The sequence below is a fragment of the Desmodus rotundus genome, chromosome 1 (assembly GCF_022682495.2).
Source record: "Desmodus rotundus isolate HL8 chromosome 1, HLdesRot8A.1, whole genome shotgun sequence".
Classification (NCBI taxonomy): Eukaryota; Metazoa; Chordata; class Mammalia; order Chiroptera; family Phyllostomidae; genus Desmodus; species Desmodus rotundus.
The window spans coordinates 47,384,015-47,403,214 of NC_071387.1; the positions used below are offsets into that span (position 1 = coordinate 47,384,015).

At 40.4% G+C, this 19,200-nt stretch overlaps 1 protein-coding gene across 15 annotated transcripts in view; it reads left to right on the top strand.

The window, feature by feature from the left end:
- Positions 1 to 19,200, top strand: part of TRPM3 (transient receptor potential cation channel subfamily M member 3) — a 495,102-nt gene that overhangs the window by 367,256 nt on the left and 108,646 nt on the right. For 10 of the 15 annotated variants that reach the window (XM_053923808.2, XM_053923757.2, XM_053923761.2 and 7 more), the window contains 2 exons: positions 14,754 to 14,854; positions 16,610 to 16,744. In XM_053923808.2, the coding sequence (XP_053779783.1) occupies positions 14,754 to 14,854; positions 16,610 to 16,744 (236 nt within the window). The remainder of the gene's footprint in view (positions 1 to 14,753; positions 14,855 to 16,609; positions 16,745 to 19,200) is intronic. The other 5 variants (XM_053923764.2, XM_053923768.2, XM_053923788.2 and 2 more) reach the window with 1 other exon arrangement.

Here is a 19,200-nt window from a genome sequence, read left to right on the forward strand (position 1 = left end):
TTGTGCAAAACAATGAAAATCACCATGCTCTAAGCCATTTCTCTTAAAATTATATTTTTTAAAAAACTAAACTTGATCCATGTGTCCTTTAAAGTAGTTCTTGTAATCCCCTCTCCTCACTGTCCCCTCCCCACGCCCCCCTGCCCATTGTTAGATTGTTCTTAACTTCAATGTCTCTGGTTATATTTTGTTTCCTTTTTTCTTCTATTTATTATGTTCCAGTTAATGGTGAGATCATATGAGGGGGACGGGGGGGAGGGAGGGGGGTTTGGCTGGGGTGGGGTGGAGGGCTGGGGAGAAAAGGCACACAACTGTAATTGAATAACAATAAAAAATTAAAAAAAAAGAACACTAGGGGAAGGGTTAGGGAAAATGAGCAGCTATAAAAAAAAAAACTAAACTTGAAATAAAAGTAGATAAAATCTTTTTTTAAAAAATACAATATATTTTAATAATTTGAAACTACATCTCAATGCATGCCCCTCTGACTCTATTAACTAAAAAATGCAATTATCACAAACTAGTACTGGAGTACTACTTTGCTAAATAACTCATTTTATTTTTAAATGGCTTAATTAATCCCCAGCAAAGCTACATTTTGGAGCATATTCTAAAGTAGTTTATGTCCAGTAATTCTACGCACCAGGTAAGTCTCACAGGCAGCTAGCGTCCTGGAGTGTTTACTGAGAAGCCACCTTGCTTATACTCCGATGGCTGATGAATAGGTTTTATTGAAATCAATCACGACACTGCTTTGAAAATAAGAAAGTATTTCTAATTAGGTGTTGTCTTGCACATCCTTCTTTCCCGTGTGTAGGCAGCTTAATACAACACATGCATGATTGCTTTCTTTTTAATAGCTTTTTTTAACCTGGAACTGTTTGGATAGCTTTTTTAAGGCCAAAAAAGGAGACATGCATGTTAATACCTTCATCACTAATGAGACACAAAGTTATCATAGTAATTAAATATTATACAAGTGGAAGTACATGAAATTTTGTCCAAAGGAGATCTACAAAATCAAAAATATGTGGCATATTCACTTTATTTTAGATTGAAAAGGGGATATGGTAAACTGTGGGAGAATAGTGAAAATTTCAGTTGGAGATGAAACTCACCTGGTAATTTTTACAATGTAGATTCTTTACTGAAGTATTTATTAAGCCCTTCTCTGCATAAGGCCACTTTCAGTTCTCCGTGTGTCCTCTGACTTTTAAATCAGGCTCTTCCAAACATACTTGGTTCCTGATGGTTCAGTTTATTCTTTTAGTCAAGTCTTTAACTTCAATGTCGCAGAATAGATTGACCGAACTTCAGCAGTTATTCAGGTCTGGAAAAATCTCATTAATAAGTGATGGTCTGGCTGATGATGATGTACTCACTACCATTCACAAGCGAGGTCTATCTGGAAAAAGTCCAACCATTGTTAATGTAACGAGAATGATTTGCACAACATCAACACAACCTAGCAGCCAAGGAGAATGGACTGGAATGCACATGCATTACAATGAGAACTTCACTGCCCTAGTCAGTGGGGGCTGTAGATGCTGTTGAGGGAGCTTGTGTACCGGATGACATCACATTCACAATGACTGAGCAAGCAGAGAAACAAATCTGCATCAAGTTATTTTTATTGTTGTTCAACTATAGTTGTCCCCATTTTCCTCCCACCACTCTACCCCGCCCCACCCACCCCCACCTCCCACATTTAATCCTGCATCAAATTTTGCATTAAGCTTGAACATTCCTCCATGGAAATTATTCAGATGATTCAGAAGGCCACAGCTACGGGCAACTGGTGATTGGCAGCTTCATCACAACAATGTGCCCGCTCACGCATCACATCTCATGCAGAGATTTTTGGCAAAACATCAAGTCACCCAGGTGACTGACCCCCCTACAGCCCAGGTCTGGTGCCCTGTGACTTCTGGCTTTTCCCAAAACTAAAATCACCTTTGAAAGGGAAGAGATTCCAGACCATCAATGAGATTCAAGAAAATGCAACAGGGCAGCTGATGGCAATTGGGAGAAGTTCCAAGATGCCTACTCTGAAGGGGACAGAGGTGTCATTTTCCTATGTACAGCGTTTCTTGTATCTTCTTCCATAAATGTCTCTATTTTTTATATTGCATGGCTGGATACCTCCTAGACACACCTTTTGTACATAGCACCTGGAACATAGTTGGTATTCAATAACTATTTATGGCATTCATCAATAAATGATCAAAAAGCTTTAGGATGCGATTAGCTATATCTTTAAATCCTAGTGCTTTACTGGCTATGGCATTAACCAGGCAGGTTAGTTAACCTCTGTAAGCCTCAGGCCCCCTCCCTGGGCAAAGAGAAATCATACCTCTCTTGGGTGGTTGATATAAGGTACACATGAGAGAGTTAAAGAAAAAGATCTTTGAGGGAAAACAATGTGCCTTCTCTATGACAAATACTTAACACGTAGTACTTTTATACCCATTCCTTTCTAAAATAGGCTTTAAAAATTCTTAAAGATCTGGCATGTCCCCCATGTCCAAAACCCATCAGAATCATATAATGTTAAATTTGAAAGGACCCATAGATTTAAAAACAACAACTACAAAGAATAAATTTCAAGGATACATGAAAGGATCCAAACAGACCACAAAAGGGAGTTTAATCTTGAAAATGGTTGTGAACATGCTAAGATGCCTTAAAATGAAATTAATTTTCTGGCAAGTTTATATTCTTACAAATCCAAGTAGATCTCAAAGCAATAAGAGAAACCAAAGTAGATAGCAATTTTAGACATTTGTATTTGTCTCTAACAACAAAATGCAATAAAAAACTTAAATATCTTAATCTCTTCATCTGTATAATGTTTTACAATTCACAGAGCATTTTCACATAAATTTTAATCATTTTTTAATCTTTACAACTCTACGCAATGGTTACCAGCTAATTTACCTCTAAATTAGGACTTTCTTAGGCATGAAAGTGGGAAGTGTTGATAATTAAGCCCAAACAACGGCAATAAACCAAAAATATTCAGGCAAGCTCGGAACTATTAACACCCTGGTTACAAACTTTACCTTCCAATTAGGAAGTTTCCAGAGGAAAAGGATTATGTCTTTTTGCCTTTGTATTCCAACACCCCAAAAAAATTTCTGACTTGGAATTTTCAAAAATATCCATTGATTGAAGGAAACGGAGTCCTGGCCTAATCAACCACTAGCCAAAGTCACACAAACAGCCCAGACGTAAGCCGCGGCCTCCTGACCCCTGAAATTTCATTAATGTGGACTCTCGATAATCCACAGAAATGCAGATCCTACATTATCCCCAGGAGTTCCACAAATTCCTAAAATTCTCAAATTTTCCCTGTCATCCCTGCCTCCTGATTCATATATGTTATTTCTGCTCCTCGCTATAGAAGTCAAAATGTAAAACTCGACCCTTCCAGTTTGAAAACAAAAATAAAATTCATGTAACATAAAGAATTTAATGGACATAGTAGATTTTTCTAAAAACATAGGTAGGGCTGGAAGAGAGTTCATTTCTGAATAATGTGAACACTTCTAACCGAATAGCAGGCATCTCCAATGTTGATATACCTTTTTTTGATATACTTGTTTCATACAGGATGCTTTCTGCAGGTCCTTCACCCGTGACTCCCTCAGTGTCACACTGTCCCACAGGCTTCCCCTCCCCTACCTTCTTCCAGTATTTGCTTCTTCCTTGTGCTTCTCCTTTAAGGGTAAAATGAAGTTTTCTTCTCCTTTTAAACACAGAGGTTCATCTCTGGTCTCTGATATTTTGGCCCCAGCCCTGAAGGGCTCATCTGCAAGGTTATCTGCAATGTATCTGCAAAATACCTTGCAGTCCCCTCTCTAAGCAGAACTCTGGTGCGAACTCATGGAAGAGAGTGATTTCTTCAGCTCCTTTCACATAGGTAGTAAGTATGAGAGTGGGGCTTGAGATTCAAGTTTCTCTTCAGAGAATGAGAGTGTAATGCTCTTTGCTCCAAGGGCATAACCACCAGCAGGAAAGGTGCAACATGTGCATCCAAGTGTTTGCAAAGACCATGAACAGGCCTTAGGCCATTGCTAGTATGGTTCCAAAGTCATGAACATGTCCCTGAGATCGTCTCACTGTAGAATTTTAAGCCTGTAGAGCTATGAAGATCTAGGTCACTGCAATGCCTCTGCTGGTGTTTAGACAAAGGGAAACTGGAATCCAGGTCTGCAGAAGCCCAGGAGCACTATTGCTTCTCTGCACCATGCAGCTAGTTCTGCATAACAGATGTGGTCATTTCGGGCTCCTTGTTACACAGAAGCTAAACACCCTTTCACTCTGCAGCTCGCTCATGCCTCAGGATTGGCACAATGCCAGTGTGCTCAGTTATCTGCACATTGAGCTAATTGCAAACCCAAAGCTTGTGAGCAACTCTCAGCTGGTGACTGTCCAGTAGAGCTATGGAATCATACGTTTTCTTCCTTGACTACCTGAGAGCAATGAATCAACTCAGTCATTAAATTAATCATTATACCTTCTAAATTATAAAATCATCCAGATTGACAGCAGCATGATTTGTGAAATGAATACTTTACATTAATATAAGTAATAGTGGTAAACAATAGTAACACTAACATGTAACAATAACAACTAATATGGAACTTACAATAGTGCAAGTATTAATTAATTTAATCCTCATAATACCAAAGTGGGGCAGGTACTATCAGTATCACTCACTTTATAATTTGGAAAAATAACACACAGAAAAGCTAAGTCTCATGGTCAGAGTCACACAGGTAGAAATTGATAGTGTCTGGACATGCACCCAGGTTATCTGAGTCCAGAACCCTTGCTCTGCATCCTGGGCATCTATGGCCAGGACCAGACATTAAAAACTGCCCTTATTTTCACATGTTTTGGACAGTCAATGATGACTAAACTTTCCTTGGTGCAGGAAAAAACATAGACAGACTCCCAGATATACATAGTTCACTGAACAAATAAATTTACTTATTCTCCTGTGAGTCCCTCTAAAATGAGAATAGAGAGTTAATCATTTAAAATCATTAGAGAAGAAACAATATTTTGTGTTCTTGCATGCTGGACGACTAAATATACTAGCCTCCCTCACAGAGAGGTTAGAACCATATGGCTAGGAGAGAAAAAAAACTGAGCACTAACCTGGTATCAAGCTGACTTACACTTTAAAATGCTCAAAATACACTGAAATTTGGGTACCCAGGACCTCATAAAAAGGAGCGAAGGGAAGAAAACATAAAACAATTTAGTGAGTCTTTTTTAAGTAGCAAGAATGTCATATCTTTACCCCAAATCCCCAAAGCCCTCTCCAACCAAAAAGTAAAGATTTGAGGGCTGGGATATAGTATTGAAAATGATGGGGGGGGTGCCTCGTGAATTAATACATATGGGATGCTGAGACTCTAGCCCTTTTCTCCTACTTGGTTTCTAGCACGCTGGTGGCTGGAGTCTTTTTCCTCCAGGCAGGAGACTGGAAGATACTTTTCTGTAAAATGTGACATTTCTGTGAGAAAAGACCTAAAGATACTACCATGATAGATTCCACATCTAAGAATCCCAACCAGTTTATCTTACAGTGAAGTTTACAGTTGAAAATCTCTACTCGTGCACTGAGCGCTTTCAATCAGCACTATAGTTCCCCACTCTTAAATATGAGCAGATGACCAAGGGCAACCAGACATTTCAGAAAGCTCTCTAACATAGAAGATAGATAAACAGAACCTTTGGAAGAAGAAGGAAATTTACCAAGATCATCATTAATATCCTTAGAGTAACCTTTTTAAATATTTGTATCATTAAAAAATAACAGCACTGTATATTTAGTTCAAAAACTACAGAGACTTCTGACCAAGACAGAGGTATAGGTAGATATGCTTTGCTTCCTCACACAACCAAAAGAAGGATAACAACCAATTTAAAAACAAAAAAGAGACAACCAGAACAGCCAGAAAATTGAATTGTATGGAAGCCTGTCTGACAACCAAAGAGTTAAAGAAGAAACACTCATCGAGACTGGTAGGACAGGCAGAGACAGGCAGCTTGGTGGAGAGGATGCACAGCAAAGCAGCTGCTGACAGTCCCACATTTGTGGATGAACTAGGAGGAACAACTGGGGAGTGAGCCAGACCACATAACCCAAGGTTCCAGTGCAGGGAAGTAAAGCCTCAAAACCTCTGGCTGTAAAATGCAGTGGTGGTTGTGGCAGTGGAAGAAATACCCAGTCTCACAGGAGAATCCATTGGAGGGACCCACAGGATCCTAGAACACACAAACCTACCCACACAGGAATCAGCACCAGAAGGGCCCAGTATGCTCATGGGCAGCAGGGGAATTGACTGAAAACAGGGTGAGAGCCAAGCAAGTGGCACTGTTCCTTCTCTGACCCCTCCCCCACATGTAGCATCACAATGCAACAAAGTGGGTTACTCTGTCCTGGCAAATACCTAAGGCTCCACTCCTTACAACATAACAGGTACACCAAGACAAAGAAATATGACCAAAATGAAAGAAGAGATCAAAACTCCAGAAAAAGAACTAAGCAGCCCTGACTAGTGTGACTCAGTGGATTGAGCACCAGCCTGCTAACCAAAGTGTTGCTGGTTCGATTCCCAGTCAGGGCACATGCCTGGGGTGCAGGCAAGGTCCCAGCAGGGGGCGCACAAGAGGCAACCACACATTGATGTTTCTCTCCCTCCCTTTCTCCCTCCATTCCCCTCTCTCTAAAATTAAATAAATAAATTCTTTTTTAAATAAAAGAGAATTAAGCAACAAGGAGATAGCCAACCTATCCGATGCAGAGTTCAAAACACTGGTAAACAGGATGCTCACAGAAATGGTTGAATATGGATGCAAATGAAGGAAGAAGTGAAGGCTATGCAAAGTGAAATCAAGGAAGATATACAGTGAACCAACAGTGGAGGGAAGGAAACCAGCATGCAAATCAATGATTTGAAACAGAAGGAAGAAATAAATATTCAATGGGAACAGAATGAAGAAACAAGAATTCAAAAAAATGAGGAGAGCATCAGGAACCTCTGGGACAACTTTAAACATTCCAACATCTGAATCATAAGGGGCCAGAAGGAGAAGAGGAAGAGCAAGAAATTGAAAACTTATTTGAAAAAATAATGAAGGAAAACTTCCCCAATCTGGCAAAGGAAATAGACCTCTAGTAAGTCCATGAAGCTCAGAGTCCCAAAGAAATTGGACCCAAGGAGGAACACACCGAGACACATCATAATTACATTACCCAAGATAAGGAGAGAATCTTAAAAGCAGCAAGAGGAAAGGAGACAGTTACTTACCACAGAGTTTCCATAAGACTGTCAGCTGATTTCTCAAAAGACACCTTGCAGGCAAGAATGGGCTGGAAAGAAGTATTCGAACTCATGAAAGGCAAGTACCTACATCCAAGATTACTATACCCAGCAAAGCTATCATTTAGAATGGAAGGGCAGATAAAGTGCTTCCCAGATAAGGTAAAGTTAAAGGAGTTCATCATCACCAAGCCCTTATTATATGAAATGTTAAAGGGACTTATCTTAGAAAAATAAGATCAAAACTATGAAGAGTAAAATGACAACAAACTTACAACTATCAACAACTGAATCTAAAAAACAAAAACAAAAACTAAGCAAACAACTAGAACAAGAACAGAATCACAGAAATGGAGATCACCCAAAGAGTTATCAGTAGGGGGCCAGAGGGGGGATGAGGAAAAAGTTACAGGGAATAAGAAGCATAAATGGTAGGTTCAAAGTAGACATGGGGAAGTTAAGCATAGTATAGGAAATGGAGAAGCCAAACAACTTACATGCATGACCCATGGACATGAACTGCAGGGGGGGAGGGGAGCAATGCTGGAGGGAAGGGGCTGCAAGGCAGAGGGGAATAAAGGGGAGAAAAAATGGGACAACTGTAATAGCATAATCAATAAAATATACTTAAAAAACTAAACAGAGCTCTTAGAAATTAAAAATAAAAGTGTCAAATAAAAAATAAATGGAAGAATTTCAAAATTAAGTTGAAGAACTTCCCAGAAAGTACAGAAAGAGAAAGAATAAAAGAGTGAACAAAAGATAACAAACACCTTGGCTGGTGTGGCTCAGTTGGTTGGAGCATCACCCCATAAACCGAAAGGGCACAGGTTCTATTTCTGGTCAGGGCATGTGCCTAGGTTGTGAGTTCGATCTCTAGTAAGGATGTGTACAAGAGGCAACCAGTTGATGTTTCTTTCTCACGTTGATGTTTCTCTCTCTCTCTCTCTCTCTCTCTCTCTCTCTCTCTCATCTCTCCCTCCCACTGCTCTACCCCCTTCCCCTCTCCTTAAAAATCAATTTAAAAACAAAAGAGAGTAGGAAATTGTCAATGCAACAATCCCAGAAACTCCAGAATACATGTTACCAGATTATAAGGATCCACAGAAGATCCAGCACAATAGGTGAAAATAAACCCATATTAAGTCATGTTATCATGATATTGCAGAACATGTGAGTCCAAAATATATATATATTATAATTGCTTCCAATGAAAAAAAACCAGATCATATGCTTTGCTGGACGAGGAGCCCAAATGTTTTAAACTTCTAACCAACAATGCAGAAAGCTATTATGCAATGCCCTAAAATTTTGAAGAACATGTATTTGCAATCTAGTTCTACATCTAATCTACCAGTCACCTGTGAAGGTAAAATAAAGACATTGTCAGACATCAGTTGTCAATTCCCATGAACCACTTGTTTGGAAATTACTGGAGCATGTACTCCACCAAAATGAAACCAGAAACACAATGAAACTCGGGAGATAGGAAACAGGAGTTCCCACACAGGCGGAGAGAAGTGTTGGAAATCCCTGGATGACGAGGAAGAGGCTCTAGGTGACAGTTCTGCACCAGGTGTGGAGGCAAAAGCAGGACCTCCCTAAGGCTTAAGTCTGTAATTGGCACAGTGTCACTTCTGTTGTAAAGCGAGTCACAAGACCAGCCCAGATTTAGTGTGGGAGGGACTATCGCAAGAGTGTGAATATGGGGAGCATCTCCCTTGGAAGCTCTGTTTGGAGACCTGCTACCACGGAGAATCAAAATAACCAGCTACTGGAGATGCATAGCTGCCTATGGGGAAGAGGACTGGGATGGTGGGACTTGTGATTTTTGTAACAAATCTCTGTGCACACACAACTTTAGTAAAAATAAAGTACAAAATGGTCCCTGGATTATCAAGTTCTCAAAGGAAGAGACAATGAGTAAAAGAAAGAGAGAGCAGAAGTTAGGAAATCATCAATGCAGTGGTTTCAGGAAATGTCCCAGAACTCCCAGTTATTTTTTTCTATAGAATCTGGCTAAAAATCACAATATGGAGAAGGCAATTACTTTAATTTCCCAGCTACATAAAGGGACTCATATTTGTCATGTCACAAGCAAGCAGAATAACCCAATGGAACAGGTTTTTCTTTTATTCCCTCTGTCCCACACTGATAATGTTTCTTAGTTTTGCATATTGTGCCTACCACAGAGTCACTCTGACAAAGTTTTTCGAACATGTCTGGGAAACTTTTGTGAAGTGTTGGCTTTTTTATTGCAAAAAAGGAACAATAAAAAGGACCCTTCCATTTAGGTAGGTTGGCAAACACAAGGAAATAGCATGGTGCTTTACAATGTTATTAATCATAAATCATATACAAAATCATTTTATTTGTCCTTTCATCTTGCATATATCATTAGGGCATGAGGAAATAGTGGTAATATTTACCACAGAAACCCTTGGCAAATATCATTACATAGACAACCTAACTTTGCAAGGTTTTTGTATTGTTTTAGTCCATGATACTCTAGTATCCTAGCTCTGAAAATGAAACTAAGAACAGTTTTTTAAAGTGAGCGAGACCCTACACAGAACACTCAGACCCAATAAATAAGAGAAGAGCAAAACAAAGCTTAGTCCCCACCTCCTGCCCCCGGTCGCCTCTGACGGGCCAGGGAAGGTGCAGCAATTCTCCGAGCAGAGGGCAGCAGGTGCCATGCCCAGGAGCGCTGTCCTGTTACTCCACTGAGGAGGTGCCTGATGCACTGTCCTAACCGAGTGTGGTTATGGCTCCTAAGAAAGCACCCAGTGCCCCTCGCCGGGCTGCCCAGGCATAAACACTTAATCAATCTTCTCAATTTATGTTTCAAGGAAACAATCACTTATAATCCAAACAGAGCATTTATATCCAAATTGAGATGCTTTCATCACAACAAATTTACCTCTTCTTGTTTATATCTTAGTACCTACAAGCTTCAGCTCACCTAGGGGAGTGTCTAAAGAAATTTTTTTTAAAGCCTTGGCTGGCATAGCTCAGTGGATTGAGTGCTGGGCTGGCCTGCGAACCAAAGGGTTGCTGGTTCGATTCCCAGTCAGAGCACATGCCTGGGTTTGCAGGCCAGGTGCCCAGTTGGGGGCATGTGAGGGAGAACCACACCTTGATGTTTCTGTTCCTCTCTTTCTCCTTCCTTTCCCCTCTCTCTAAAAAATAAATAAATAAAATCTTTTTTAAAAATTTTAATTAAAAGAAAACTTCAGTAGAAGGTAGCATTTGAACCACTCCCCAAGCTCCGTCAGAAAACTACTTCTAATGCCCTTTGGCAGTTCTGACATGTGTATAAGCCCTGAGTGATTTAGGGACTGTCAGTCCTTGATTCTGAGAATTACTGTTTCACTGTACGGGAAGTATTCCTTTCATGAACATTCAATGACAACTGATCATTCACATCGACCACAGCAGAAACTGTAATAATAGTCTGGCTGGTCATTGTTCACCTTCAGAATGTTTGCATGGCGGTGGCATTATTAACCTGATAAATGTATTAAATGAGTACTATTAATCTGGTAAATTTATGGTCATAAATATGTAAAACACTAAAAATACTTGCACAGTACTTCAATTTAACAAAGCAATTTTTCTATCTATTATTCTATTTAACCTCCAAAGCAACCCCTTAAGAGTGGTATTATTGATCTTGTTTTATACATGAAGAAACTAAATCTTGAAGAGAGTAAGTAAATCTCCCAAGCCCCACAGGTAATAAGTGAGCTCAGTGCCCTTCCCTGCTACCCAAAGAAGTTGTTACAGTCCCTCTTCACACTCACCACACATCTGCCCTCCAGGAAAGGGCAGCCCGACATGGACCAGCACTGAGCCAGGCAGCGGCCATCCGGCTGGTATCTCATTCGGTTCCCCAGGAGACCAGCATGTATCATTCTTAATATCAGGGATAAATGACCTCTTCAGTGCCACAAAGTCTTCAGAGACCTGTATATGGTAGAAGCATATACCATAGTACACCTAGTATACCATAACATAAAATATGTAACAAAATGCAAAAAAGACACCAATGAAAGAGACTCCTGTGTTCAGGGGAAATGTTAATGCACCTCTGCATTTCAGAGTGCCAAAGCCTGTTCTGTCACACAAACAGCCCACAAAGATACAAAATAAGCAATATGCCAATTATTTTTCCAGAGGGATTTAAACTTAAGAAGATACCTTTTAAAAATCTTACTGATGCTGGAAAACAGGGTTTGCAAATAAACAGGATCTAAAGAATGTCCAAACGGGGTTTATTCTGTCAACACAAGTGCCCAACATTTTATCCGATCAATAACTTCCTTAAAGCTTATTTATAAACTTTACCTTTTGCATTGCATTATAGTTTAAATGTATTTGTAAATTCCTAATTAAGAATAAGAAATACTGCCCTAGCTGGGTGGCTGTTGGTTGGCACATCTCCCATGCATACACCAGACGGTCATGGGTTCATTCCCGGCAGGGCAAATAGCCAAGTTGCAGGTTCATCCCCGGTCAGGGCATGCATGGGAGGTAACCGATCCATGTCTCTCTCTCTCTCTCTCTCTCTCTCTCTCTCTGTCTTCCTCCCTCCCTCCTTTCCTCTCTCTCTAAAATCAGTGAACATATCATCAGGTGAGGATTATAAAATTTTTTAAAAAGTGAGAAATACTTTTGTGGAAGAAATTCTTCTATCCCTAAGTCACTGTTTTGTCAGTATTCATTTTTACAGCATGACTTTAAAGTGGAGACTTCCTATTTATGACTACAAGAGAGGTGGCAATAGATATGGACTGATTGGGGTGGACGAGGCTGGCAGGGTGGAGCGGATGGAGCCCAGCTGAGAACCAATCTTCGCTTTTCCAAAGGAAATAACTGTAGCCACTTCAAACCTGACATAGACTATTAGACAGCCTTTGAAGGACCTCATCCAAGCAGAGATTCAGTAACAGAACCTAAAGGAGGACTCAGCAGAAGAAAACAGTAACAACAACAAATATATATTTGTGTGTGTGTGTGTACATATATGAGAAGGCATGATTATTTTTCTCCTCTTTGAGAGTAGAAACTTTGGTCCAACCTTGTCTTCCCATTGCCTGCAAGAAAGGCTAGCAGAGAACTGGAGTTTAGTAAAACTCTGGCGAGCAAATGCAACCATCTGGGGATCCAGCTCTCCCTGTAAGGCTTCTGCTAGCGCCCTCTCTCACCACCAGGGGCAATGTGGTGAAGACATCAAGATTTCAGCAAGGCAGTGGGGGTTGGGAGGGGGCAAAATGGGGAAAGGCGACCAGAAGACACAAACTTCCAGCTATAAGATAAGCAAGCCCCGAAGATGTAATCTGAAGATGTAAATAATTTGTATCGTATATCTGAAGGTGGCTAAGACAGTAGATCTTAAAAGTTCTCATCACATGAAAAAAGTTGTAACTCTGAGTGATTGAACTTATTGTGGTAGTAATTTCACAATACACACATATATGAAATCATTATGTTACATGTTGTATAAAACTATACATTACTGTAAATAGTTTATAATATGTGTATAGTTTACAATAATGTATAAGCATACAACAATTTATACATTATTGTATAAAACTCACACAATGTTATATGTCAATTATATCTTAATAAAACTGGATAAATAAGTATATCTCCAAGCCCAAATGGCTTGACTGATGAAAAATAAAAAGAATCAGAGGAGCTCATATGTGAATTTTAGGTAACATTTTACCAATTTGGCCCTAATCATACAGCATTAGAGAATATTCTAGCTTTTTTTCATTAATGCAGCTGTGGGATGTTTTGTGATAGAGGATAGAAAAGCCTGTTTGCCTACTTCACTTTGTGTAGGGGAGATCATGAGTTCAATAAAGTTTTCTGTGTTTCTATGAATCAAAAAAAAAAGATGTGTTCTGAAACCAGACTGCCTGGGTTTGAATCTCATCTCTGGCACTTCCCAGCTACTTCCCCTTGGACAAGTTTTTGTGCCCAGTTTTCTCATCTGTAAGATGGTGATAATGGCACTTCGTAGCTGGTTCATTTGTTCTAAGAAGTTAATACATTAACACTTACTTATACCAGTAACCCTAGTGTAAGTGTGCAGTCCTGTTGTTATCTGAAGAGATAAGAAATATATTTTTATGGAAAAATCCCTGTGTAAATTGAATTAATCTTCATCATTCCAAACACCAATTAACTGACAAGTATGTGCTTTATACTGACCCAACATACATGTACACGAGAATCAGAGATGCCACTGGAGAATGGCTTTAATCAAAAAGTCAACAAGTAGCCACGTGTGGGTGAGGGTGCGGAATAAAGGGAACCATTTTTACTCGTCATGACTTTGGAAGGAGGTGCTATTGTCAGTGCCATTGGGAATGTGGGTGGGAACGTAAATTGGTGCAGCCATTATGGGGAGCAGTATGAAGATTCCTCAAAAAACCAAGAAGAGATCTACCATACATCCCAGCAATTCCACTTCTGGGTATTTATCACAAAAAAAAAACCCCACTAATTCAACAAGATATATGCACCCCTATGCTCGTTGCAGCATTACTTACAATAGCCAAGACTCGCATGCAACCTAGGTGTTCACCGATAGGTGAATGGAGAAAGAAGATGTGGTACATGTATACAATGCAATATCGTGCAGCAATATAAAAAGAATGAAATTTTGCCATTTGTGACACCATGGATGGACCTAGAGGGTCTTATGCTCCGTGAAATAAGTCAGTCAGAGACAAACAAATACGAAATGGTTTCACTTATATGTGGAATCAACAAAACAAAACAAAACAAAAACAGACTCATAGAAACAGAAACCAAAGTGATGATTACCAGGGGTGAGAGTGGGGGGAGGGGCGGAAAAGATAAAGGGTAACACAGTCAATAATATTGTGATAAGCTTGCACGGTGACAGATGATTGCTGGAATTGGTGGGGTGATCACATTATGAGGTATAAAAACATCAAATCACTATATTGTACACCTGAAACTAACATAAAATTGTATAGCGATATATTAATTTTTTTAAAAGACTGTCAAGCACTGGTTTTCAATGGCTGACTTTGTGTCCCTTCACCTCTGGGGGAACTTAGCAATGTCTGTAGACATTTTTAATCGCCATGACTTTGGAAGGAGGTGCTATTGTCAGTGCCATTGGGTCCAGTCCAGAGATGCGGTTACATGTTCCCCAGCTACAGGGCAGCCCCATGATGAAGGGTCACCCTGCCTAACGTGCCCATAGTGCTGAGTCTGAGATGCTCCACTATACAATGCTACTATATAACTGAGTCTGCTTTGCAAGAAGAGGCGGGTATTGATGCCAGGGGGATGGGGCGGGTCTTCTTGGTATAATAACTCCTCGTTGTTTTTTCTATCCTGCGCTTTCCCTCTTCTTGTCTACAGGAGCCAATGCCTCTGCCCCAGACCAGCTTAGCTTGGCCTTAGCATGGAACAGAGTGGACATCGCTCGCAGCCAGATCTTTATTTACGGGCAACAGTGGCCGGTAGAGTATATGTTGTCCCCCCTGAAAAGCCCACCTGCTTGGGCAAGGGTGATTATATGAAATGTTACAGGGTTTTCTTTAATAAGAAGAAGAGCAGTAAAATCTCAGTAAATACATATCTATCTATGATTGAATCTAATAAACAAAATAAACAAGTAGAACAGAAACAGAATCATAGACACAGAAAACATTTTGATGGTGGCCAGATGGGAGGTGGGTCAGGGCAATGGGTGAAAAAGGTGAAGGAATTAAGAAGTACAAATAAGTAGGTACAGAACAGCCACGGGGATGTAAAGTACAGTATAGGACATGGAGTAGCCAAAGAATTTATATGCATGGCCAATGGGCATGGACAACGGTGTGGGGATTGCTGGAGGGAGTGGAGGGGGGCAGCTGGGTAAAGGGGGGCAAAGGGGGAAAATTGAGACAACTGTAAGAGCATAAACAATAAAATATAATTTTTAAAAAGCATTTAAAAAAATGCAGCAGCCTCTGAGAGCAGGTCGGAAATGCTGCCATTGCTTCGGGATGGAAATGGTTTAGGAAATCACTGCCACCTGGTGGAACACATGACTAAGCACAACTTGAAACGTTCCAAACGTTTCCCTCTCTGAGTGGCCTTTGATAGCAATTTCAGCAGCAAATGATGCCATTTCTTTTAAATGTCTTCTAAAAATATGTGTAGTATAAAGTTGTATTAATTAAAATGAAGGAAGGATTGAAATTAGCAATTTGTTTCTGGTGGTCTTTGAGGTTGCTGCTCCCAAGCGGCGGTGCCGGTGCTGGGATGCAGCTGGGTCACACGTCAGATGCAGAACTAGCAGGCTTCCCGCGCGGGTGCCATCTGGCCCCGGTGCGGAGCACAGGTCTTCCCTATCCCCAACAACAGCACAGAGGGAACCAAAGCTTTATATAACTGTTCTTGGTTTGTTTCCCTCAATTAACTACCAAAAATAAAAATGGAAAATTGGCCATTGGGTGATGTAGGCAGATATCTCCAGGAGGTAACCCGCAGCCTGAAATTGGATTTCTGTGCCTGGAATCACAGTCCAGGTCGTGTTCGTCCCTTCCTTTCCCCAGAGAGCTTCTGCTCATTTAGTGTCACTAGTTCCTTGCTAGTGTGGAAAGATTTTTCAAGGAGTCTGGGCCCTGGGAAATTTTTGTAAAAGGAATTAAATAAAGCCCTAGTAAACAGGCCAAAGGACCTAAATAGTTGCTGTGTCTCAAGGTGCAAATGGGTGAGACAAAGGCATGGTGGTGTCACTTAACTAAAAGAAAAATAGAACAGCCTCCTTTTTGTTGTTTAGTAGGGTCCCTCTTCTCAAGCCAGCCAGGGTCTAATTCGGAGCCTAAGGAAGATGAAAACAAAGACTGCAAAGTACCCACTGTAGCGCTTCCCTGGTGTTGCAGAAGTTTGGCCACTGCGTTGGGAGAGAAGAAGCCTTGTGAATCTTTATACCTTCTCAGGATCAGAGGTGGGGCGGGGGCAGGGAGAGAGAGAGAATGAGATTCAAGGAGGAAACAACTTTAGCAAATAGGAATCCTTGAATTCTATCTCCAAAGACAGGCCCCAAAACACAGGAGAGATTGTAGCTGCCCCAAAAGTAGAGTTAGAACAGTCTTGCTAGCATGTTCCTGGATGTGCTGAAGGTTTATCAGATGTCAGAGGCATCCATTGTTAAACCGTTCAGATGAACGCCAAACTGCTGCATCGCCAGAGCCCGGGGCAGACTAACTCAATGACTTGGTTTGCAGGTGGGGTCTCTGGAGCAAGCCATGTTGGATGCCCTAGTTCTGGACAGAGTGGATTTTGTGAAATTACTCATAGAGAATGGAGTAAGCATGCACCGTTTTCTCACCATCTCCAGACTAGAGGAGTTGTACAATACGGTAGGACCAAGCTAAGGCACTTTTTATTTCCTCTACGTTTTTTGTTTTATCTTCTCCTGTTCCCCTACATGCCTGTGAATCTCCTCCCTGCGCTCCAAATGCATGGCTCATTGTTCACAAACGTTCCCTTACACCTGTGTAGACAAGAAAGAGTAAGTCACCAAGTTCCACTTGTTTTAACTGCTCAGTTGTCGGTGTCTAAGGCAGAAAGTTATGTGATCACCAAAAGGTAACATTCGCAGATTCTTATACCAAACCACCGGTATATAGAAATTAGAACACAATTTATTTGTAAGCCCAGAGGGTGTCTGAGGCAATCGGCAGAGGAGGATTGATTTAACGCCAAGCATCAAAGGAGGCAAATCTTGTTATCCTCAGAACTATGAAGTTTATTCCTTTCCCATTACAATGGAATAAAATACAAAAACCTCTTGTTTTGGGTTACCCAAAAGTACTTTTTGTTGTTTTGTAATGATTTTTTAATTCATTCACTAGAGATACCAAGGAGTAATCATAAGAAAAAGTATTTATGAAGTTTTGGCGAGTATTCAATGAATTCAGTACATTTGCTCTGAGCTGATACTCACTAAAATCCAGAAAAATTTAAAATGTAGATATTGTATTCCCCTATTTTACAGATGAGAAAACTAAGGCCAAAGGGTGAATTGCTTTATTCATGGTCACAAATCTCCTAAGTAAAGAAATAAGCTACTACTGAACCAAAGCTTCTGTCTTAGAGATTATTGTTGCCTTCACTCGTCAGAATGCTTCTCTATCCCACCACACACGGTACTAATGAGACGAAGTTCATTAACCTATTCCACGACAGTTTTAGGTGTTAGATGGTGCCACCCTGGCTTTATCTTATTCCCACTGATGGAAATCGAAAATAGTTTATCAGAGTGGTTCTAGGTTTCTGTTTTCTCTGCAGATTTTTTTTGTTCGGGGGGGAGGGGGGTTCAGTATACTGAGACTTTTGGTAAGAATAATAGACCAAAATTGTGGAATAGGAGGTTCAACCTTCTATCCCTAAAAAAAGATTAATTAGCCATAGAAGAAATAGATACATTCCTAGAAATGTACAATCTACCAAGTCTGAATCATAAAGAAATAAATAATTTGAATAGATTAATAACAAGTAAGGGAGATTGAATTAGTAAATCAAAAGCCTTCCAACAAAGAAAAACCCAAAACCAGGTAAATTTTACAAAACATTTAAAGGATTAATCCCATTTTTTCCAACTCTTCAAAAAAATTTGTGAAATTTTTCCAACTCTTAAAAAAAATTGAAGAGTAGGGAACACTCCCAAAATTATTTTATGAGGCCAGCATTACCCTGATATCAAAGCTAGATAAGGACACTACAAGGAAAGCAAAGTATACTCCAAGATCTCTGATAGATACCAATATAAAAATACTTGACATGGTACTAGCAAACCAAATTCAACAGCACATTAAGAAGATAATAACACCATGATCAAATAAGATTCTTCCTAGATACAAGGATGGTTCAACATATGCAAATCAGTAAGTGTTATATCGCATTAACAGAATGAAAGATAAAAATCACATGATCATATCAATAGATTCAGAAAAAGTATTTGACAAAATGTAGCATCTTTTCACGGTAAAATCTCTCCACAAACTGTGTTTAGAAGGAACATAACTCAACACAGTACAAGGCTACATACGACAAACCCACAGCTCACATCATGTTCAGTAGTGAAAGGCTGAAAGCTTTCCCTGAGTTCAGAGCCAAGACAATGGTGCCCACTCTCACCACTGCCACTCAGCATAGCAACTGGAAGTCATAGCTAGAGCAATTCAGCAAGAAAAAGACATAAACGCAACCAAACTGGAAAGGGAAGAAGTAAAACTGTCTCTGTTTTCTGATAACATAATCTTGTATGTAGAAAATTGTAGAAGGCGCAAGCAGGCCGCTGTGGCAGTGGTGGTGGTGGTGGCGATGGTGGCAGTGTCTCTGGCACGTGCACGTGAAGGTCAGTTGCTGGGGACTGCTGGGCACAGTGGCTCTGCCTGCTGCAGTGTCCATGAGTGAGGAGTGAGTCCCCACGAACAATGAACACTTGGTGGTGACCCTCTCTCCTTGCAACCTCTGTAGGCTGACTGTGTGTCCTCCCACTTGATGGTTTACCCCCTCCAAGGCCTCCAGATGCTTTCCATTGGGCCTGGGCCTACCTGCTCCCTGCTGTTCCCCATCGAAGCTCCAGAGTTGAGATTTTCCCTCTCCTCAGAGAGGAACCAGATTATGATGCATAATTACCACAGAAGAAACTCATGTCTATAGCTTTTAAGGACTTGATTACATCATTTCCAAGCCTGATAGTTTTGGAATCACCATTGAATCTTAAGACACCTCCACCTTCACTTCAACCAATGGTCTTCATATGTCAATGAAGGGCTGAGTTTTAACACTCCTTCGTCTTGGATTATGT